General features: G+C 40.3%; 1 protein-coding gene across 2 annotated transcripts in view; it reads left to right on the forward strand.

The window, feature by feature from the left end:
* The window catches only part of fli1.L (1 L homeolog), a 53,930-nt gene extending 50,843 nt beyond the window's left edge, over positions 1-3,087 (forward strand). For both annotated transcript variants that reach the window (XM_018225697.2, XM_018225698.2), the window contains exons 8-9: positions 416-463; positions 1,361-3,087. In XM_018225697.2, coding sequence (XP_018081186.1) covers positions 416-463; positions 1,361-1,890 — 578 coding nt within the window. In that variant the 3' untranslated portion in view covers positions 1,891-3,087. The remainder of the gene's footprint in view (positions 1-415; positions 464-1,360) is intronic.
* Positions 3,088-23,979: the final 20,892 nt, after the last annotated feature.

Genomic DNA, 23,979 nt, shown 5'->3' on the forward strand with positions numbered 1-23,979 from the left:
GCTATTTCCAGGGTCGGGATATAATAAATATGTTTGGCCAGTAGAACTAAATGAGCCTTGCCTGAAGCTACAAGCTACTCAACAAATATTTTTGCAGATTACATTAATCTGAAGTTAATGTTTCTTTGTTTATTTTTTCAAGCATCTTGCTGAACTATCTAGTTTGACTTTGTCACAGGTAACTTCATTTTTTGAGTGTTTTGTGGGTACACAGGATAAGGAAATCTAAAATTATATGAATGGCCACTAAGCACCCTCACCCATATAATATTTAGGAAACAGGGTCCCATTTCAGATACTGCAATCGAATGCTATGTAATTAAGAGGTTGTCCTATAAAGTGTGATTCTATTTTTTTATATTTATCATGCAATAATAGGTGTTTGCTCAGATGATAAAATATTTTTATTTTCTAGATCCATACCAAATATTAGGGCCCACAAGCAGCAGACTGGCTAACCCAGGTAAGGATTTGTTTGTACGGTATTTCCTTTAATGGTTTCATGAGTAGCAAATTTACACTAAAGGCTATAAGAAACCCTTATCCTAGCCAAACTCCTGCAGCACCATATAGACATATAGATTGATAATGTCAGGTAGAGCTCCCTTTCAGGAAAAGAAAATCAGTAAGGTCATGGGCTTGACTCCACAGATACAGCCAGATATCAGTGAAATAACAATAGCAAGTCTTTATTTAAACAGAATATTTTTATATGCTCTTTGCTACAACTAAGTTGACGTTGTAGCAGCTGCATTACATAAGGGACAATTTACTTTCCACCCATGATATATTACTTGAGGTACTTGACATATTTTTGTGAAGCAATGCTATACAGTAGAACCCCCAGTTTTAAGTTTCCCCGGATTATTCACCAATTATTCAAGGTCCAGCACTCATACACTGTATTTACCTTTTTCCATATTTTCCATAAATTTTTAATGGTCCCTTGAAACATAAAAGCAGAGTATCTTGTTTTACTGTATTTATAGCAGAAAGCATCAATATGTTCTCATTTAATAAGACATCTGGGGGGGGGTATTTATGGTGGCTTTCAGCCTACCTAAAAATATTTTAGAAAATTTAAAAAGCAATGGATTCAAAAGCAAAACATTTCAGACAGCTTCACAACTGTGACTGGAAGGTACATTAGGAAATAAAGGGTGCGCATAAATTATTTTTGCTATCCCAATTGTAAAAACTACTAAAAATGCAATATCTGAACTTTCAAAGGAAAGCTCAAATTATAGATTTATGAAAATCTTCCTACACCGGGTCTTTTGTTATTACGTAGACATTTTTTAAGCATTGTACATTTTAATGAATAGGTTTAAATACTGATTGGTAACATTTTACCTTGCAGGGAGTGGCCAAATTCAACTGTGGCAGTTTCTCTTGGAGTTATTATCTGACAGTTCAAACGCTAGTTGTATCACATGGGAAGGCACTAATGGAGAGTTCAAAATGACCGACCCGGATGAAGTAGCCCGACGTTGGGGTGAAAGGAAAAGCAAGCCCAACATGAACTATGACAAGTTAAGCCGAGCACTAAGATACTATTATGATAAAAATATAATGACTAAAGTCCATGGTAAACGTTATGCCTACAAATTTGACTTTCATGGCATTGCTCAGGCACTGCAGCCTCATCCAACTGATACTTCAATGTACAAATACCCTTCAGAGTTCTCTTACATGCCTTCTTACCATTCACATCAACAGAAGGTTAATTTTGTCCCTTCACACCCATCCTCTATGCCGGTAACACCATCAGGCTTCTTTGGAGCAACTTCTCCTTACTGGAATTCACCAAGTGCAAATATTTATCCAAACCCAAATGTGCCACGTCACCCCAATACCCATGTGCAGTCACACTTAGGAGGTTTTTATTAGACATGTTCCTTATGTCAGATGACTTAACGGAGTATTTTTTATTGACCTGGAAAATATCAAGTTTCTTGGATAATTTCTGACCTTGAAGACAAAACTGTCTCAACTGGACATAAGAGCAGTATTTTGCCAGATACTTTTTTCCTCTGTGCCAAAAGTGGAAATTGATATTTGTGGGCCAGTATTACTTAAAACTTTCACTTGCCTTGACATGTGATATGAAGAAAAAGCAAGTAAACCGCTCCATGTGCGCTAACCAAACGTATGCTCTTTAGTAAATACCAGTTCCTTCAAGCAAGTGATTTTAAAGACATTATTCTGCCTCGGAACAGAAGCACTGGATGGCAATAGTAATACATTTTTAAACCAACTGGAAAAAATAAAATATTATTATTTGTAATGCTCACTAGGACATTTCTACCACCTCCTCTGGAATGTACAGGCTATGGTTCGCAAAATTTGCTGCGTTAAACAAAAATATAGAATATATGGTAATTCATCTCACTGCCAGTCAGGTTACTCGAAAAATATTACAAACATACTCAATGGACTAATGATGTAGAAAAATTAAATCATCAGGTGAATGTAAAGCTTTATAGTGAAAAGGACCTAATGAGTAACTTAATAATCAGCAAGTAAAGTTAACTTTTTGTTTTTAATTTTAGTTTTATTTACACCTTAACTTTGATAGTCAGTATATGATAATTAAGGAGCTCTTACCTGGATAACAGTAGTTCTACAAGTTCTGAATAGGCAAACGGTTTGAATCCTATGAAAACAGTTGGCAATATTTTGTTTTTTTTACTTTTACAGAGGTTGAGAGATTGAGCCACTATTATTAATGACCACACTGTTTATTTTACTTGGTCACTAAGACCGCAAAATGAAAATACCCTAAAAACATTACATATGATTTTGTATGCACTTCTCAAAGTTTGGAAAAGTTTATTAATAGAATAGTTTTGTTTAATATCAGCAGCTACATATTTCTGGCAGCAAAGGAACAACTCACATAATCTGTGCACTGCATGAGACATTAGCTATAATTTTCATGGTAGTACTTTTGGGGGTAGTTCATGAATATCTATTATCTAAAGATCCAGCAACTTTAAAAGAGAAGGAAAGCTCCAAGACAGTTTATTGCCAACAGATTAGCCACAATAGTGCAAGCTAGAACGCTATATTTATTCTGCAGAATGCTTTACCATACCTGAGTAAACAGCTCTAGACACTGTCTCTGTTTGTTTAGGATAGAAGCTGCCATATAAGCTTGGTGTGACATCACTTCCTGCCTGAGTCTCTCCCTGCTCACTTATAGCTCTGACCTCAGATTACAGCAGGGATGGAAGGAGGGAGGGGGAGAGGAGCAAACTGAGCATGCTCAAGCCCTGCCCTGGAGGTTTATGCTGAAAACAGGAAGTCTTATACAGAAGTCCATGTGTACATAATAAAAGGAAAGAAATGCAGTGTTTCTTTTGACAGAGGACTCAGAGCAGCAGTCTTTGAGGGTTTACTGGTGTATTTATATGGACCTTTCTGATAAGGCTTACTTAATTTTAGCCTTTAATACACAAGGTGGAGCTTGAACACAGCAGAGCTGCTAAAAGCCTGCTTAAATAGCTATAATGTCAACATTTTTTATTGTCATTCATTAATTTATCAAGGTCAATAATTATTTTAATGTTGTGTGTTATTGGTCCCCTAATGCTATTTCCAAAGCACAGTAATAATTTACTTCCCATGTTTAGAGTTGAAATATAAGTTGTAAATAAACAAACCAGGTTTGTGAGGGCCAACATTTATCAAGTCTTCAAAAGATCCTCTTATTTAGCAGGTAAGCTGAAAACTGAATACTTTCTCCAATTATCAGTCCATTGAGTATATTGTGTCACCTACCAGAATTATTTTAATAAGCAACATAAATTTGTATTGGCCATTGACACATGGGTGGTACCAAAGCCTACTACACATGTGCCTTTTACACATGGGTGATATCAGGGCCTACTAGACATACACAGTCTATGTTTATATCTACAGTTGAGAATACAGGCAGACTAAAAGTCAGACAAGCAGTCTGTGGGAAGAGGAAAGTGTGCAATAAAAATGCATCCAAAAAAATATGTAAGTAAATAAATGTTCAAGAATCATAGAATGTGCATCAATATTGTGCTATGCAACATATTTCTGTATTGTTAAAGATGTCAACAGATCTTGTGTGGTTAATTCAACACCTGTTGTGTAACACTAATATTGTTTGCAGTATTTGTAGCAAAAGTTTTAGTTGAGTAAAAAAATGGTTAGTTCTTCATTTGTTTTGTTTATCAGCAGTGAAATGCAAATGCAAGAGAATTTGATCCTTCAGGTCTGCTAAATATCTAATTTGGTATTATGTTAATGCAGGGGTCCCCAACCTTTTTTTACCCGTGAGCCACATTCAAATGTAAAAAGATTAGGGGAGCAACACAAGAAAGTTAAAAAGTCCCTTGGGGTGCCAAATAAGGGCTGTGATTGGCTACTTGGTAGCCCCTATGTGAACTGGCAGCCTACAAGAGGCTCTACTTAGCACTATACTTAGTTGTTATGCAATTAAAACTTGCTTCCAAGCCTGGAATTCAAAAATTAGCACCTGCTTTGAGGACACGGAGAGCAACATCCAAGGGGTTGGAGAGCAACATGTTGCTCACGAGCTACTGGTTGGGGTACACTGTGTTAATGCAATGCTGGTTTTGTCCCCAGTGGCAACACAACCTAAAAAGAGAGAACAGGGCCTGGAGAAAGAGGACTTTTACATTAACCATAGCATACAGGTTTCCAAAGGCTGTTCTTATCAGCGTTGCAAGTTCTGAAAATGAATTTGGGGTATCTATTAAGTAATCTGTTCATTAATGTTGCTAATAAAAAATACCAAGCATTGGAACCTAATGGGATCTATGGAGCTGGAAAATATAACTAGATGTTGCTAATGGAAGCCATTGTTGTTGCATAAACTGCCTGAATAGGAAGAATTTTGTAAATTGATTGGCTAAATGTTCAAATCATTGTTAGCTAACACAGATTAACATATACAGTGTATTCCATTGTCCATAAATTAACCATAACTTTGTACAAATTAAAATAACCATTGATAAATCAAGATTCATCCTGTTATGGCATGCAATAGAACCCAATGAAAACTAATTTATATCTCTTTTACGGTTTTATTGTGACTTTGATCACATTTTATTTCTTTTTTTAGAGTTATTTTATTTGTTGAATGTCAGACAAGAGTATGAACATCTACCAGTTGTGTTTTTACCCCAACATCTGTGCTAACATTGTACTACATTCCCAAAATGTTTATGAGATTTAAGAGGGTGATTAAACAACATGTGTAAAGTCAAGGCCAGCAAACAAAATCAACCAATCAATAGATTTTACTGGTATATCTGATTGCAAATTTTTGGTGAGTTACTAAATTGGGAGTGAACAATGCACCTTTAATTTGCAATGTGTAAATTACATAAAGCAGCATTGTTTAGGGCTATAGGTAAAATGATCCCTGTAAAAAGCATTGAAAAATAACATGATCATTCACTTCATACTCTCTTTTTAAAAAAAATAAATAAAGATGAAATTATGGTTGAATTATTAATCTAGGTCAACATCTACTCATTTTAATTGTTTTGTTTCTTGATCTTTGATCTCAGAAACAAAATATGAAATACAAAAACACTGACTTGCCCTTGCAAAAAGCTAGTGATTTCCACCTTCCGTTTACAGCCTTAAATGATTCACAGACGCTGTGCGTTTGTCAGAGCAGCAATCTTAAATCTCCACAAGCCATGAGGCATATTTACTGTATAAATTATATTTTCATATGTTTCACAGCATAAACATATTCACTACTAACAGAGTCTCATGCATGGCATTCTCTTAAGCAGTGAAAGTTTTTAACAAAGTTTATAACTAACGAGTTGACCTCGGTCACAGAAATGCAGTTTTTTTTTATTCTTGCTGAACTGTATTTTGGTTTAAGTTTTGTACAGGATGTTTTCCACTTATTTTTCTAATCTTCCATTTTTTGTACATTTTGGCTTTTTAACTTTGTATTTACAGTAATCTCCTTTTTTGCAATAAAAAGGGAAAATAAAAAAAAGTATTTTCATATTCTTAAAAAGGTGTTCATGTCTTTCATTTAAATTGCTTTCACAGAAAATGGGAATCCTTCAAGAAAATGGCTAAATATACTAAGGTTCCCTAACTTGTCAGAAGATTTATTGTACATGAAGAACATTGTGTGATAGTGATTAATGTGCTGCATTTTTGTCTAGAGTAGACATTTATCCCAAACCATTTCAAGGAGAACTAAACCCTTAAAAATGAATATGGCTAGAAATGCCAAATATTATTTATTGAACTTTTTATTAATTGAAGCAGCCTAGAGGTTCAGCATCTTCATAACAATGATCTAGGCCTTCAAAGTTGTCACAGAAGTTTTTAATCTTGAGTTCTGTTGGGAGTGTCAGTGACACACACATGCTCAGTCTGCTTTGAGCAGCAGTTAAAGGAGAACTAAAGCCTAACTAGAGACGTAACTACAAATGTTGTACATTATGTTTTGGGCTTCTGTACCAGCCTAAGGCAACCACAGCCCTTTAGCAGTAAAGATATGTGTCTCCAAAGACGCCCAGTAGCTCCCCATCTTCTTTTCTGCTGATTCACTGCACATTCTCTGTGCTGCTGTCACTTACTGAGCTTAGGGACCCACTCACAATATACAGTACACATAGAATAGAAATGTCACAATATAAACCAGTGCAATTAGCATCAGAATTTATTTATAATCAGCCTTGTAGCATCAGCTTATATTACAGACAAACCTAATTTTCTGCTTGATAATTTACAACGACCCCTACTCTTAGCTGCTCAGAGCCCACTGAGCTTGTGAGTGTCACAGACACTTTCCAAGATGGTGACCCCCTGTGACAAGTTTGAAGTCCTAGATCATTGCTGCTGTTGAGAAGCTGAGACTTTAGGCTGGTGCAATAAGTTCAGTATATAAAATATGGCATTTTTAGCCATATTCATGTTTAGGGCTTAGTTCTCCTTTAAGAAGCTAAGCTTTTTGTCGTAAATTATCAAGTAGAAAATGAGGTTCACTTGCCATATAAGCTCATTCTACAGGGCTGATTATTAAATTATGTGTTGGTTTCAGAGCTGCCATGTACCAATAATCTAAATGATTTATTTATTACCCTTATATTGTGATATTTATATTACAGTATACTGTATATATTCAGCATCTTGTACATTGGTGTCTAAGCTCAGGTATCTGATAGCAGCAATCAGCAGAAAAGAAGATGGGGAGCTACTGGGGCATATCTTCACTGCTGAAGGGATGTGGCAGCCTTAGGCAGGTGTAGAAGCCCAAAATATAATGTACAACATTTTTGACCAACTTCTTTAGTTAAGCTTTAGTTCCTGGTGTTTTTTATGTGGCAATCTATAATAAAGTTAGAGTTGGCAATACTTTGCTTTATGGGCACATAAAGCTCCAGCTCAGCTTCTGCTCATGTCCAACGGGTTATAATCAAATAACATTAACACCCCACTGTATATTATACCTAAATCTTTGTATTTGTATAATGGCTGTATTTAAGGGTAAATGATACCTGGTGTAATTTTCTGTACCATGGAATATATATCAATGCTAAGATAAAATGCTGATCTTGTGATGGCAGGTAAGAGAGAACAAGGTATATATTCTCTAATCTCTGTATACAGACACAGTTTATTTATATGGTTACATACCCTTTGAGCAGTTCTAGCTCTGATAGTATAGTAGTTCTGAAGCTGCAAGTGTCCTATATCTGGTCTCATCATCTCATTTTGTTCCCAAGTACTGTGCAGACACTTCATTTCTTTCTTTTCTGTTTGTATCAATGAAATAATAATGCAACATGTTCATACGAATTATGTCCACATCAGATATAATCTTATATACATTTCTATGAGGTGTTCTCAAACAACAGATGTGTAATGTCCTCCTTGGTTTGTTTCTGGCACCAGTCCACTTCCTCCAGCTGCTCAGTCACATTCCCTCAACAGCAAAGGCAGGGAAATTCTGTAGCTTATTATTTCCTTGTCTTGGAGTGCTCTGCTTTGACCATTGTTTCTGTGCTCCGGACTCTGAAGCATGTCTAGCGCATTTTGGTTTTTAGTGGTCTATATTCTCTAGCTCTTTCTCATATTGGAGGCAATCCTAAAGCTTACTCTGCTTATAGAAGGAGTAATTGGATTGGAGGACGTGTGTGACATTTTGACTTTAGGAAGTGTTGCAGAATGTGGGCACATTCCTAAGTTACTTTAGCTGTTTAATGTTGCAAAATGAATTACATGTATGGGATTATTTATCCAGAAACAAGCTCAATAAGCTCCAAATTATGGGAAGGCCATCTTTCTATTTTAATAATAAAGATGATTGCTTTTAAACAGATGACCAGTAAATTCTACCTGGTGATTGGTTTCTATTAGTTACTGCTCCTGGGCAAATTTAGTGTCTTTTATCACATAAACCCCTTAAAGTCTTGTGGAAAGAATACCTTCAGCTTTGTTGTTATATGTTTCAGTCCATCGATAATGGGCCTGTGACTCTTGTATATAAGAGTTACAATCCAGTCATACACAAAATCATTTTTAATAGAAAATAGTGGAGTACTACCTGAAAAGAACTGTTTTCAATGTCTGTTCTTATCTAATACACCAAGATGGAGCAGCCAAAGATAAACTGGGAGGACTGAAGGAGCATAGAACAGGACAGACTGGAGTAGGATAGAGAGGGTGTTAAAGCAAGACTAGGCAGGATGGAAGGGGCACAGAACACAAGAGACTAGAGCAGGATGCAGCAGGAGTGGGACAGAACAGACCATAGTGGTACAGAGCAAGCATAGAATAGGATATATTGGAGCAGGATACAAGAATAAAAATGGCAAGCAAATTGAGGTCAGATGCTAAACAAGACAGGATTGTCAAGCAAAGCAAGGCAAAGATCACAAAGAAAGCACTAATTACTTCTTAGGCAAGGCAAGTCTAGAAGCATGAAAAGGTGAGAGCCAAGAAGAGCAAGAGCTAGTGACAGGCCTCAGTGTTCAGGTGGCACAGCTCAGACAAGGAAGGGATGAAAGAGAAGGGTTTAAATAGGGAGAACTAAAGATCACTAAAGAAGAAAATGGCTACATGACATAGTTCAGCTGTAATTCCTTTTTATTAGGGCAATGGTCAACACTGCAGGAACTGCAGTGCAACTACTGCCTACAGTTCTTTCCTACTTTACCAGCAAAGGATTTCTAATTTGGTTGCCCCCAGGCCAGAGGGTCCTTGGGCCGCCCCCTTGTGAGTGTGCATGAACCGGTCCCCGAGGCAGCAAGGGAGATTAAGGGCTAGTCCACACGGGGAGATAGCGACGCGTTTGCGGTCGCGGCGACAAAGCGCCGCGACAGTCGCCGCGACCGGCGCAGGCGACAGTTTTGTATGGGCGCCTATGTAAAAACGCCTGTGCTAACCACACGAGGCGATGCGCTTTTCAACAGTCGCCTGAAAAAGCCTGGCGAGGCATTTTCAGGCGACTGTTGAAAAGCGCATCGCCTCGTGTGGTTAGCACAGGCGTTTTTACATAGGCGCCCATACAAAACTGTCGCCTGCGCCGGTCGCGGCGACTGTCGCGGCGCTTTGTCGCCGCGACCGCAAACGCGTCGCTATCTCCCCGTGTGGAATAGCCCTAAGCGTGCAGGAGTGTTACAGAGTAGTGCAACCCCAGTGCTCCTGAAAAAACTAGAATGTGGCTAGGCGGCATACCTCCCCTAAAATCTTGTCGGCCTGGGCCTTTGTGGCCTTACTTTATTTTGCTTTGGTTTTGACTGCTTTGGAGATTGGAACTGAATACCCTAAGGGAAGAAATCTATTGTTGTAATATTTTCCAGCCACTTCTACTAAACATTTTTGCTTAAGGAAATGCATCCAGAAGTCAGGAGGTCTTTGGCTCAATACTCAGACAGACAAGAGCAAGTTCCCATTTGTACCCTTTGATAGATATGCTAATAAAAATCCAATACAGTTGAATAGAAAGTGAAAGTTCTATTTTCACTTTTTGACAAACATGCCCCTTGTACCCCCATTATAAGTGTGCCATTATACTTTTCACTTTTATAATTTATTTCTGTACCTTAATATCATATTCCCCAAGTAGGAGCACCAAGGTGTATGTAACCCTTAAGTGTCATGAGTACAAAGGGTCACACAAATATAAAGTTCTTACAAGATCAAAATAACAGTACATTACAATGTGAATGCAAATGAAATCTTTCATTTCTTGGTATTACTTACTAGTTAAATGTGGTACTCTTCCTTATTTCTCATTTTGTTCTCACAGGGTAGCGTCAGCTGGAGTGTTACAGGGCTTAGTACCCAAGGAACTGCAAAACAGTAAAAGATTCACAGATGATAAAAACATTTTAAATTCCATGCTAAATAAAGCCATCAATGTAAGTGTTCATCACAATATTGTTAGATAAACGTAGCACTGAATCATTTATGAAACGTATGGAACAATACAGTAGCTGTAATTGTTGAAAGCTGCAAAATGAAGCAGTAGTTGAATCAATGTATTTCTCCGAAGTCCTGCTACATTTAAAGATGCATTTCATTCTGTAATCCCCTAAACAGACACAGGGAAATGCTTTGACAGAAAATGTTCTCATTTAAGGAGAACAATGAAATGTATTGTGCTGGAAAGCATAGCCCAAGATTGAAACAGTCTCTTACTCTACAGTCATGGCAGACCCCCAGAATAAATAAGATTATCCTCTAAAACAGAAGCACTTGAGTTCTGCATTAAATTCAAGAACAATTGGTTAAGGATTAACACTGCACACACACTGTACCACCAGCCAGTGGGAAAATGAACTGCGGCCATATAGAACTTTGCAGTGTGATGTAAATGCTGTGTCACTGTGTATTGTTATAGAGTGGATAGCTTTTATTTTATTCCCTGTATTTATATTATATAGTGAAGTTATGAATGAGCCCTGTGCACTAGTACCCATCCAATCCTGACTTCTGAGCGGATTGAACTGGAACCAATTGTTTCAGAGCAGAAGATACATGGCTAAATCCAAAGCTCTTAAAGGGATTCTGTCATGATTTTTATGACTTAGTTTTTATTTCTAAATGACACTGTTTACACTGCAAATAATCCACTCTACCATGTAAAATTGCATTCCTAACCCAACTAGGGTTGCCATCTTTTCTGGAAAAAAATACCGGCCTTCCTACATATTTATCTTTTTTCCCTATTAAAAACATTGGGATCAACCATCATTTTTACCGGCTAGGCCGGTAATATACCGGACAGGTGGCAACCCTAAACCCAACAAATGTATTTTTTCTTAGTTGTAATATTGGTATGCCATTTCAGGTCATTTTGCCAGGTCATGTGCTTTCAGAGCCAACACTTTAGGATTGAACTGCTTTCTGGCAGGCTGCTGTTTCTCCTACTCAATGTAACTAAATGTGTTGCAGTGGAACCTGGATTTTACTATTGAGTGTTGCTTTTAGACCTACCAGGCAGCTGTTATCTTGTGTTAGGGAGTTGCTATCTGGTTATCTTCCCATTGTTCTGTTGTTAGGCTGCTGGGGGGGAGGGTGATATCACTCTAACTTGCACTAAAGAGTTACTGAAGTTTATCAGAGCACAAGTCACATGAATGGGGGCAGATTTCAAAATTAAATATAAAAAGATCTGCACTGGATTTCATTGCAGAATTCTGTTGTAGCAGCACTATTGACTGATGGGGTTTGAATTTTTTTCCCATGACAGTATCTCTTTAAAGATGAGAAAAAAGGCACACACTCTAACAAGCCCTATGTATTGTGTGCTCTCCTGGTGTTTCATCATATGCTTCATGCCAGCAGGGCCGGCCTTAGGCCAATTGGACCAATTGGGCCCAATTGGGCCCCGCACCTCTGGGGGCCCCGCACTGCCCCTTTCCTTTCTATTTTGTGCCTGTATGCCCTTATTTTCCTAAATACTTGCTGTGTCAGTAGCCAGCAACACTTTGTCTAGGGGCCCCGCCAACATGGTCCCAATTGGGCCCCACATTTGATAGGACCAGCCCTGCATGCCAGGAGTGAATAGAACATGTAAGGCTTTTTTTACATGTTGTTTAAATAAAAACTTTTTAACTTGGTCTGTTCATTGATAGAGATGTCGCGAACTGTTCGCCGGCGAACTTGTTCGCGCGAACATCGGGTGTTCGCGCTCGCCGGAAGTTCGCGAACGTCGCGCGACGTTCGCCATTTTAGGTTCGCCATTGTTGGCGCTTTTTTTTGCCCTCTCACCCCAGACCAGCAGGTACATGGCAGCCAATCAGGAAGCTCTCCCCTGGACCACTCCCCTTCCCTATAAAAACCGAAGCCCTGCAGCGTTTTTTCACTCTGCCTGTGTGTGCTGAAGAGATAGTGTAGGGAGAGAGCTGCTGCCTGTTAGTGATTTCAGGGACAGTTGAAAGTTTGCTGGCTAGTAATCGTTTTGATACTGCTCTGTTATTGGAGGGACAGAAGTCTGCAGGGGTTTGAGGGACATTTTAGCTTAGGTAGCTTTGCTGGCTAGTAATCTACCTTCTACTGCAGTGCTCTGTATGTAGCTGCAGTGGGCAGCTGTCCTGCTTCTGATCTCATCTGCTGACTGCTGCAATAACAGTAGTCCTTGTAAGGACTGCTTTTATTTATTTTTTTGTTGTTTTACTACTACTACTACTACTACTATAAGAGCCCAGTGCTATTAGTCTAGCAGTGTTGGGGAGTGGGACTGGTGTGCTAATCTGCTGCTCCTAGTAGTTCAGCAGCACTAACTTTAATTTTTTTTTTTAATATTAATTTTTTTTTATTTAACTTTTTTTTATTTTACTACCGCTGTAGTAGTGTATAAGTTGACCTTTTAGGCATTATTTGCCCTGTAGGCATTATTTGCACACTGTTTTCTTCAACCCGCCATCTAGCTGTGTGACCTTGTTCACATTCTGTCTAAATATCCATAATATTACCGTCTCCAGAAAAACACCGGAGTGACTTTTTTCAAGCAGCATTCATATATTTTACGTAATCCGTATCCACCGCTGTAGTAGTGTATACGTTGACCTTGTAGGCATTATTTGCACAGTGTTTTCTTCAACCCGCCATCTAGCTGTGTGACCTTGTTCACATTCTGTCTAAATATCCATAATATTACCGTCTCCAGAAAAAACACCGGAGTGACTTTTTTCAAGCAGCCATAATATATTTTACGTAATCCGTATCCACCGCTGTAGTAGTGTATACGTTGACCTTGTAGGCATTATTTGCACACTGTTTTCTTCAACCCGCCATCTAGCTGTGTGACCTTGTTCACATTCTGTCTAAATATCCATAATATTACCGTCTCCAGAAAAAACACCGGAGTGACTTTTTTCAAGCAGCCATAATATATTTTACGTAATCCGTATCCACCGCTGTAGTAGTGTATACGTTGACCTTGTAGGCATTATTTGCACAGTGTTTTCTTCAACCCGCCATCTAGCTGTGTGACCTTGTTCACATTCTGTCTAAATATCCATAATATTACCGTCTCCAGAAAAAACACCGGAGTGACTTTTTTCAAGCAGCCATAATATATTTTACGTAATCCGTATCCACCGCTGTAGTAGTGTATACGTTGACCTTGTAGGCATTATTTGCACAGTGTTTTCTTCAACCCGCCATCTAGCTGTGTGACCTTGTTCACATTCTGTCTAAATATCCATAATATTACCGTCTCCAGAAAAAACACCGGAGTGACTTTTTTAAAGCAGCCATAATATATTTTACGTAATCCGTATCCACCGCTGTAGTAGTGTATACGTTGACCTTGTAGGCATTATTTGCACAGTGTTTTCTTCAACCCGCCATCTAGCTGTGTGACCTTGTTCACATTCTGTCTAAATATCCATAATATTTCCGTCTCCAGAAAAAACACCGGAGTGACTTTTTTCAAGCAGCCATAATATATTTTACGTAATCCGTATCCACCGCTGTAGTAGTGTATACGTTGACCTTGTAGGCATTATTTGCACAGTGTTTTCTTCAACCCGCCATCTAGCTGTGTGACCTTGTTCACATTCTGTCTAAATATCCATAATATTACCGTCTCCAGAAAAAACACCGGAGTGACTTTTTTCAAGCAGCCATAATATATTTTACGTAATCCGTATCCACCGCTGTAGTAGTGTATACGTTGACCTTGTAGGCATTATTTGCACACTGTTTTCTTCAACCCGCCATCTAGCTGTGTGACCTTGTTCACATTCTGTCTAAATATCCATAATATTACCGTCTCCAGAAAAAACACCGGAGTGACTTTTTTCAAGCAGCCATAATATATTTTACGTAATCCGTATCCACCGCTGTAGTAGTGTATACGTTGACCTTGTAGGCATTATTTGCACAGTGTTTTCTTCAACCCGCCATCTAGCTGTGTGACCTTGTTCACATTCTGTCTAAATATCCATAATATTACCGTCTCCAGAAAAAACACCGGAGTGACTTTTTTCAAGCAGCCATAATATATTTTACGTAATCCGTATCCACCGCTGTAGTAGTGTATACGTTGACCTTGTAGGCATTATTTGCACACTGTTTTCTTCAACCCGCCATCTAGCTGTGTGTATTATCGTTTCCAGAAAAACCAACTGAGTTTTTGTTGTTGTTGTTGTTTTTTAAAAAATAATGCCAGGCAAAGGCAGGCCGCCACGCAGAGGCCGTGCTAGGGGCCGTGCTGCTATGCAATCCTGTGGCCCTAGCAAATTGCCCAGTTTTAAAAAGCCAATGACCCTGAACTCCCAAAATGCTGAAGAGGTAGTTGACTGGCTTACACAGCACACCCCATCCTCTACCGTTTCTAACTTTACCACAACATCCTCCTCATCCTCCACTGCTATGGCCACCCCACGTAACACTTCCTCCACCACCGGTGCCCCTTCTTCACTGGGGTCAGAGGAGTTATTTTCCCATGAGTTTCTTGAACTGAGTAATGCGCAACCATTATTGCCAGAAGAAGATGAAGGAGATGAGGACCTTACACCAGATTTAATTCTGGCAGAGAACACGACAGAGATGGACATAATGAGTGATGAGGAGGAGGTCCCCGCTGCTGCTTCCTTCTGTGATGTGTCAGAAGAAATTGATGCATCTGAGGAGAATGATGATGAGGAGATTGATGTTTTGTGGGTGCCTAGTAGAAGAGAGCAAGAGGAGGGTAGTTCAGATGGAGAGACGGAGAGTCAGAGAGGCAGTAGGAGAATAAGACTTAGAAGAAGCAGGGAGGACAGCCCGCAGGGATCAGTAGGGCAACAACATGTATCGGCACCTGTGTTCAGCCGGCCAACGCACCCGCCATTGCCGCCAATGCCGCCAACTTCTACTGTTACCGCCAGATCGCACACTTCCAAAAAGTCAGCAGTGTGGGATTTTTTTAATGTGTGTGCCTCTGACAAAAGCATTGTAATTTGCAATGAGTGCAGTCAGAAACTGAGCCTTGGTAAGCCCAACAGCCACATAGGTACAACTTCTATGCGAAGGCACATGAGCGGCAAGCACAAAGCACTTTGGGAGCAACACCTCAAAGGCAACAGGCAAACTAAAAGCCACACTCCTTCTGGTCCAGCATCTTACTGCTCTACCTCTGCTCTCCTTGACCCGTCTGAACCACCCTCCACTCCGCCTTCCACCTTGACCACCTGTTCCCATTCCCAGTCATCTGCCACCAGCCAAGTTTCTGTGAAGGCCATGTTTGAGCGTAAGAAGCCAATGTCTGACTGTCACCCCCTTGCCCGGCGTCTGACAGCTGGCTTGTCTGCACTCTTAGCCCGCCAGCTTTTACCATACCAGCTGGTGGACTCTGAGGCCTTCCGCAAATTTGTAGCAATTGGGACACCGCAGTGGAAGGTACCCAGCCGCAATTTTTTTTCTAAAAAGGGAATACCACACCTGTACCAACATGTGCAGAGCCAAGTTACCGCATCTCTGTCACTTAGTGTTGGGCCAAAGGTCCATATGACTACTGACGCATGGTCCTCCAAGCATGGTCAGGGCAGGTATGTCACCTACACTGCCCACTGGGTGAACTTGGTAATGGCTGGGAAGCAGGGAATGGGTAGCTCAACAACAACAGTGGAGTTGGTGTCACCGCCACGGATTGCACGCGGTTCTGCCACCACCTCTACTCCTCCATCGCTCTCTACCTCGTCTTCTTCTTCTTCTTACTCTGCTGCTGGGTCCTCCTTCTCCTCCTCCACACCTGTGCACCCCCAGCTCCCCCTAGGCTATTCGACGTGCCAGGTACGCCGTTGTCACGCTGTCTTGGGGATGACGTGCCTGGAAAGCAAAAACCATACCGGATCTGTACTCCTGTCATCTCTGCAGTCACAGGCCGATCGGTGGCTGACCCCACACCAACTGCAGATCGGAAAAGTGGTGTGTGACAATGGAAGCAATCTGTTGGCAGCGTTGAGACTAGGCAATTTAACACATGTGCCCTGCATGGCACATGTGTTAAATTTAATAGTCCAACGTTTTGTCTCCAAGTACCCAGGATTCCAGGACGTTCTCACCCAGTCCAGAAAGGTGTCGGCCCATTTCAGACGTTCCTACACAGCCATGGCACACCTTGCTGACATTCAGCAGCGCTACAACATGCCAGTCAGGCGTTTGATTTCTGACAGCCAGACTCGCTGGAATTCAACGCTCCTTATGTTGGAACGTCTGCTGCAACAACAAAGGGCCGTCAACGAGTACCTTTTTGAACTGGGTGGTAGGACTGGATCTGCACAGCTGGGGATTTTTTTCCCCCGTTACTGGGTGCTTATGCGCGATGCCTGCAGGCTCATGCGACCTTTTGAAGAGGTGACAAATATGGTCAGTCGCACCGAAGGCACCATCAGCGACCTAATACCCTTCGCTTTATTCCTGGAGCGTGCCGTGCGACGAGTGACAGATGAGGCTGTAGACCAGCGTGACGAGGAGCTGGAAGCGCACGATTTCTGGTCGGAATCACCAGAACGAACCCAGGCACCTGCTGCAACGCAGGGAGAGGTGCCAGAAGTGGAGTCAGAGGAGGAAGGTGGCTTTGTGGAGGAGGAGGAGGAGGACCAACAGGAGCAGGCTTCCCAGGGGGCTAGTGGTGACCTTTTGGGGACCCCTGGTCTTGTACGTGGCTGGGGGGAGGAGACCGTGGATGATGCAGTCCTTGATAATGAGGAAGCGGAGATGGATAGCTCTGCATCCAACCTTGTGAGAATGGGGTCTTTCATGCTGTCATGCCTGTTGAAGGACCCCCGTATCAAGAGGCTTAAGGAGAAGGACCTGTACTGGGTCGCAACGCTACTAGACCCTCGGTACAAGCATAAAGTGTCAGAAATGTTACCAACATACCACAAGTCCGAAAAGATGCGGCATTTACAAACCAGCCTGCAAAACATGTTGTACAATGCTTTTAAGGGTGATATCACTTCAGGAACTCATCAACATTCCAGGGGCAGAGGTGCCAGTAATCCTGCCACGAGCACACCTGCAAGGACAAAGCCCTTTGGCCAGTCTGTAACGTCAGACATGCAAATGTTTTTCTGTCCAAGGCAGCGCCACAACCCTTCTGGATCCACCCTCAAAGAACGCCTCGACCGGCAGGTAGCGGACTACCTGGCATTAACTGCAGATATCGACACTCTGAGGAGCGATGAACCCCTGGACTACTGGGTGCGCAGGCTTGATCTGTGGCCAGAGCTGTCACAATTTGCCATGAACCTCTTGTCTTGCCCAGCCTCAAGTGTGCTCTCAGAAAGGACCTTCAGTGCAGCAGGAGGGATTGTAACTGAGAAGAGAACTCGCCTAGGTCACAAAAGTGTCGATTACCTGACCTTTATTAAAATGAATGAGGGGTGGATCTCGGAGGGTTACTGCACGCCGGAAGACTTGTTCTGACTTCTATGCAGCTGTCCTTCTCTTCAAGCCTCATGACTCCACACACAGCTGTCCTTTAGCGTCCTCCTCCTCCCTCCGCCACCGTTACAAACTAGGGTGCAAACCCTACTGGTTTAATTTTTTCTGGCCTCTGTGCTTCAGTGGCTGCAACCAAAAAAACTGGGCAAACAATGTCTACAAGGTCAACGTATGGCAAAAAATGACTATTTTCAGCATTTATATGGCATATTTTTTCTGGCAACTGTGCTTCAGTGGCTGCGTCCAAAAAAATGCATATTTTCTGCATTTATATGGCATAATTTTTCTGGCCTCTGTGCTTCAGTGGCTGCAACCAAAAAATGCATATTTTCAGCATTTATATGGCATAATTTTTCTGGCCTCTGTGCTTCAGTGGCTGCAACCAAAAAAATTTATATTTTCAGCATTTATATGGCATAATTTTTCTGGCCTCTGTGCTTCAGTGGCTGCAACCAAAAAAATGCATATTTTCAGCATTTATATGGCATAATTTTTCTGGCCTCTGTGCTTCAGTGGCTGCAACCAAAAAAATGCATATTTTCAGCATTTATATGGCATAATTTTTCTGGCAACTGTGCTTCAGTGGCTGCGACCAAAAAAATGACTATTTTCAGCATTTATATGGCATATTTTTTCTGGCCTCTGTGCTTCAGTGGCTGCGGCCAAAAAAACTGGGCAAACAATGCCTACAAGGTCAACGACGTTGACCTTGTAGGCATTGTTTGCCCAGTTTTTTTGGCCGCAGCCACTGAAGCACAGAGGCCAGAAAAAATATGCCATATAAATGCTGAAAATAGTCATTTTTTGCCATATACGTTGAGTCAACGTATGGCAAAAAATGACTATTTTCAGCATTTATATGGCATATTTTTTCTGGCCTCTGTGCTTCAGTGGCTGCGGCCAAAAAAACTGGGCAAACAATGCCTACAAGGTCAACGACGTTGACCTTGTAGGCATTGTTTGCCCAGTTTTTTTGGCCGCAGCCACTGAAGCACAGAGGCCAGAAAAAATATGCCATATAAATGCTGAAAATAGTCATTTTTTGCCATACGTTGACTCAACGTATATGGCAAAAAATGACTATTTTCAGCATTTATATGGCATATTTTTTCTGGCAACTGTGCTTCAGTGGCTGCAACCAAAAAAACTGGGCAAACAATGTCTACAAGGTCAACGTATGGCGAAAAATGACTATTTTCAGCATTTATATGGCATATTTTTTCTGGCAACTGTGCTTCAGTGGCTGCAACCAAAAAAACTGGGCAAACAATGTCTACAAGGTCAACGTATGGCGAAAAATGACTATTTTCAGCATTTATATGGCATATTTTTTCTGGCAACTGTGCTTCAGTGGCTGCGTCCAAAAAAACTGGGCAAACAATGCCTACAAGGTCAACGTATGGCAGTTGTTTAAAGAGAACAGTAGATTACTAGCCAGCAAAGCTACCTAAGCTAAAATGTCCCTCAAATCCCTGCAGACTTCTCTCCCTCCAATACAGAGCAGTATCAAGCAGATTACTAGCCAGCAAACTTACTATCATCTGTCCCTGAAATCACTAACAGCTCTCCCCCTACACTATCTCTTCCAAGCACACACAGGCAGATTTTTCAGATACATTTTTGCCCTTGATCCCCCTCTGGCATGCCACTGTCCAGGTCGTTGCACCCTTTAAACAACTTTAAAATCATTTTTCTGGCCAGAAATTTTTTTTTTAGATGTTAAAGTTCGCCTTCCCATTGAAGTCTATGGGGTTCGCGAACCGTTCGCGTTTTTGCGCAAGTTCGCGAATATGTTCGCGAACTTTTTTTCCGACGTTCGCTACATCCCTATTCATTGAATTGTGTACAAGCCTTTTCCCTCATCTTTATGTAATTCTGCTCCCCTTAGCTAAACTCATCATATACACTGGTGAGTCTTTAATGCTTCAGTCAGTTGGGAATTCATTTTTTATAATTAAATCCAAAGCCCCCAATAACATTTTACCAAGAGGCAACTATTGTTAGTATCCAAGGGCCGCCCCTTAAAGCTGTCACCCTAGGCAAAGGCCCTCTAGTGTCTATGTGATAAATATGGGGGAACAAAAGTATTTCTTCAATTTTCTTCAATAACCCCCTCTTATAAGTGCTATGGCTGCAGTAGAACATATTTATTCTGGGCGACTAATCTCAATGTGTGCCATAGCCCTTAGATTGCTGTGCTGGCCTGGAAGAATATGACTGCATCCCTTATCTCAGGATAAAAATGCAGAGTTAAATAGACAATTAAAAAGAATAAGCATCTTTCAACAAAGTGACAATAAAATTCAGGCAAAATGCAATACATTTTGAATGAAATACTGTATTTCTAAGCAAGAGCATATACTGTCTTAAGCAGCTATGTACTAGTTGCCCTGTATGCGATTGCCTGAAAAATAAGCCTCTGGAATTTACTTGTAGACCTAGCTGCGTAAACAACATGGAGTTGTGCAAACTGTATATACACATACTGTCCCATATTATAAAGCAAAAGCAGGGACATTTCTGGAATACTGACAGCGCTCTGTTTGCGGTTAAGAGGATTCTCTCAGTGGGACAGTCAGGAAAGAGAGCTACTGACCTGTGTGTGATTCCATTTCACCCTAGTAACATATTAATTAACAGGACATTAAAGAACTGAAAGGCTTTATAAGAGAAGAGGGGTATGGAAGATCAATTATGAAGAACATCTGTAAAAGTTTGATTTGTTTATAGTAGAAAAGAGGCACCTATGGGGAGTTAATTATGTAGATGTAAATAGGGCTCATACTCTCTCTTACAGTCAGTTCATTAAGTGAGGTAGAGGGTATTCCTCTAGAATTAAAAAAAAGCTTCATTTTCAGTTGTGAAAAGATTTTTCACAGAGGCTAATAAAGTGATGAGGTTGTGTAGCTTTTTCTTAATAAAATGTGCATGGTTCCAAAAACCCAAAGCACCACAAGGAAGCAGCTGAACATAGGGAAGCCGTGTTGACATGAAAATCCCAGAAGCCAATGAAGTAGCATTAATCCAAGGTTATAATTTGTAATCTTTGGGGGGTGTCTGACAAATAGTCACCTCGAGTGATTTTCACTTTCCATGTCCTTTAACTGGCAGGTTTAGCTGCTCGTGCTAAATGGCCTGTCTGCCCTATACCTCTAAGGCAAGCTCCACTGGGCCACATCAGTCTGCTCCAGCTGGACTCTGACTGGGGAAACACCAGAAAACATACTAACAAACAAGTTAGGTTTAAAAAAGACACACGTCCATCAAGTTCAACATATATATTATCGGCCTAACTGCTAGCTGATCCAGAGGAAGGCAACAAAACCCGTTTGAAGCCTCTCCAATTTGCCTCAGAGGGGGATAAAATTCCTTCGTTCCTTACTCCAAGATGCCAATCAGACCAGTCCCTGGATCAGGCCCCGACTAGCAATCTGTGGGCTCAGGTAAATGCCAGAAGGGCTGCTATAAGGTGCTATAGAAAGTCAGTATTTAGTGGGCTGGTGGGGGCTGTTTGGGCCTCTATGTGGGCTGATTGGACCCTGTGTACCTAAAATGCCAGGGCCTATTTTAATTCTCAGTCTGGACCTGCACTAGATCAACTTGGACTATGAGCTATCTCCCATAACCCTGTATTCCTTTACTTGCTAAAAAGCCATCCAACCCCTTCTTAAAGCTATCTAATGTATCAGCCTGTGCAACTGATTCAAGGAGAGAATTCCACTAATTCACAGCTCTCACTGTAAGAAACCCCTTTCCGAATATTTAGGCGGAACCTCTTTTCTTCAAGTTGGAATGGGTGCCCATTTGTCAGCTGAAAGGATCTACTGAAAAATAAAGAGATGATTATATGATCAACTTATATATATTACTTATATAGTTATCATATCACCCCCAAAACGTCTTTCTGTTCTGCTTTGACAAACAAGGCACTTCCTTCTTAACACTTCTTTGTAAAGGTTCTTATGCCTAGTACTTTTCCTGACTAGAAACTTCCCAGCATTAGAGGTTGCTACCATCTAGTGACTGAACTGCAATTTACACTTGACAATATGAAACATACAGTATATTTTGTCCCATTACCTACATGTGTGAAGCTACTTTTCTTTAGGGCAGGTATATCGGACTAGTGTTTTGGGGACCACATCTGGACCTAACACGTTTTCTGACTACAAATAAATGTGGCCCCCCTGACATTTAAATTGTTTTTTAGCACCTGTTTAAGGGAGATTTATATTATTTTATACGTCAGCAATCAACTCTATGGTGCTGTTGGTGGTTCGATTTATATTTCAGGTTCATAAAAGCAACAATGTAATAATTAAAGATTCTATTAATATTAGTCTATAATGAACTAAAGAAATTAATAAAGTGAGTTTTTAATCCAAAATATTCGTTCATATTTTTTCTTGTTATATACTGAATGCAGCCTACCATGTTAATTTGGCCTTCTGGCATCACTTGTGTTTGCCGTGCATTAGGGGTAGTGGGGAACTGCTTAACTGTAGGTATGATTTTTTGTGTTTAAAAGTATTGGCTAAATCATGAAATTATTAATTAATAACAATTATTAATAACAATAATTATTTACCATTTGAAGTTATCGGTTTCAAATTTTTATTGCAAATCATTGCTGTTGAAAAGCACTTTGGTGTCGGTATTAAATTAAAGTTGCGTTCAGATGATTGTTGATTTATCTTTAAAAGGGAATGTCAACTAGGGTTGACCCAAACAGCCCGTTTTTTTGAAGAGCTGTTCAGATCAAAACTGGCTGCCCAGTTTTCCAAATTAGGAAAACCGGGCAAGATTTCCGAAAATTGAGGTGGCTAACGACCAACTGCTGATCGGCACGTCATAGCGCCACCCCCAACATCACAATCCCATCCCATCACAGTCCGCCCATCACGGCCCCACCCCCACTGCATCATGGCCCCACCTCCCCCCAGAGTTTATCGGTGGGAAAGGAGGCAACCCTAATGTCAGTTTCAAAAATTATTTTTTGCCTTAGACAGGGGACCTGTTTTCCAGGATGCTCAGGGCCTGGGGTTTTCCAAATAATGGATATTTCTGTAATTTGGATCTTCATGCCTTAAGTTGACTACAAAATCATGTAAACATTAAATGAACCCAATAGGCTGCTTTTGCTTCCAATAAGGATTACATATTTCTTAGTTTGGGTCAAGTACAAGGTACTGTTTTTTTTTATATTTAAAAACTTGGATTATTTTGATAAAATGGAGTCTATGGGAGACGGTCTCTCCGTAATTTGGAAGTTTCTGCGTCACTAGTTTCCAGATAATGGAGCCAATACCTGCAAAATAAAACATAATTTTAAGCAACTTTGCAATATACATTCATTACAATTTTCTATGGTTTAATTTATTTGTATATGTATTACTATTGAAAGCAGTGTTTGTCTGTCCTTTTCTATTCTCTGCCCTGGTGGCTCAGATTATATTTGATGTGTTTTGGAAAGTTGCTTAGAATTGTTTCTTTTAATCGACAAATTTCTATTTTGAGGTTGATTTGCCCTTTAAAGTGACTTTTGTGAAATTCATCTCCAAATGCAAATACTAAAAAAATTTAAATTTTCAAGGGTCACCTCCTAAAGCTGCCCTCTATGCACAGGCCCTCAGGTGCTGATATATAAATACTGCTCTGATAAATTCAATAAAAAAGCAGTTGGTTTAAATTGGTTAAATATGTAAATGTAGTACTAGAAGCTCAGAATGCTACACAATCTTATTACTTTCTAGAGTTATGTGCTTGAATCAGGTTGGAGCTCAGGGTTGAACTTATTATTCATAGCAAGTAAAAGTTTATTATTAGTTGTTTCTATCTCATTCTGTTCTTACTCTTGAAACAAGCAGAAGCCGGTTCTCCTCCAGTCTAGTAAGTTGCTGTTATATTGTTTCAGAATTCAGAACCAGCAGTGCAGGAATAGAAAAAGACTCAGATTCTGCTTTTAATAGCAAATAATTGGAGTTTGCAAATAATTTCGAAACCATTTAAATTATTAGTTAACGTATACTGGAAAATTAGAGTAATTATGTT

Source organism: Xenopus laevis, chromosome 7L, assembly GCF_017654675.1.
Source record: "Xenopus laevis strain J_2021 chromosome 7L, Xenopus_laevis_v10.1, whole genome shotgun sequence".
Lineage (NCBI taxonomy): Eukaryota > Metazoa > Chordata > Amphibia > Anura > Pipidae > Xenopus > Xenopus laevis.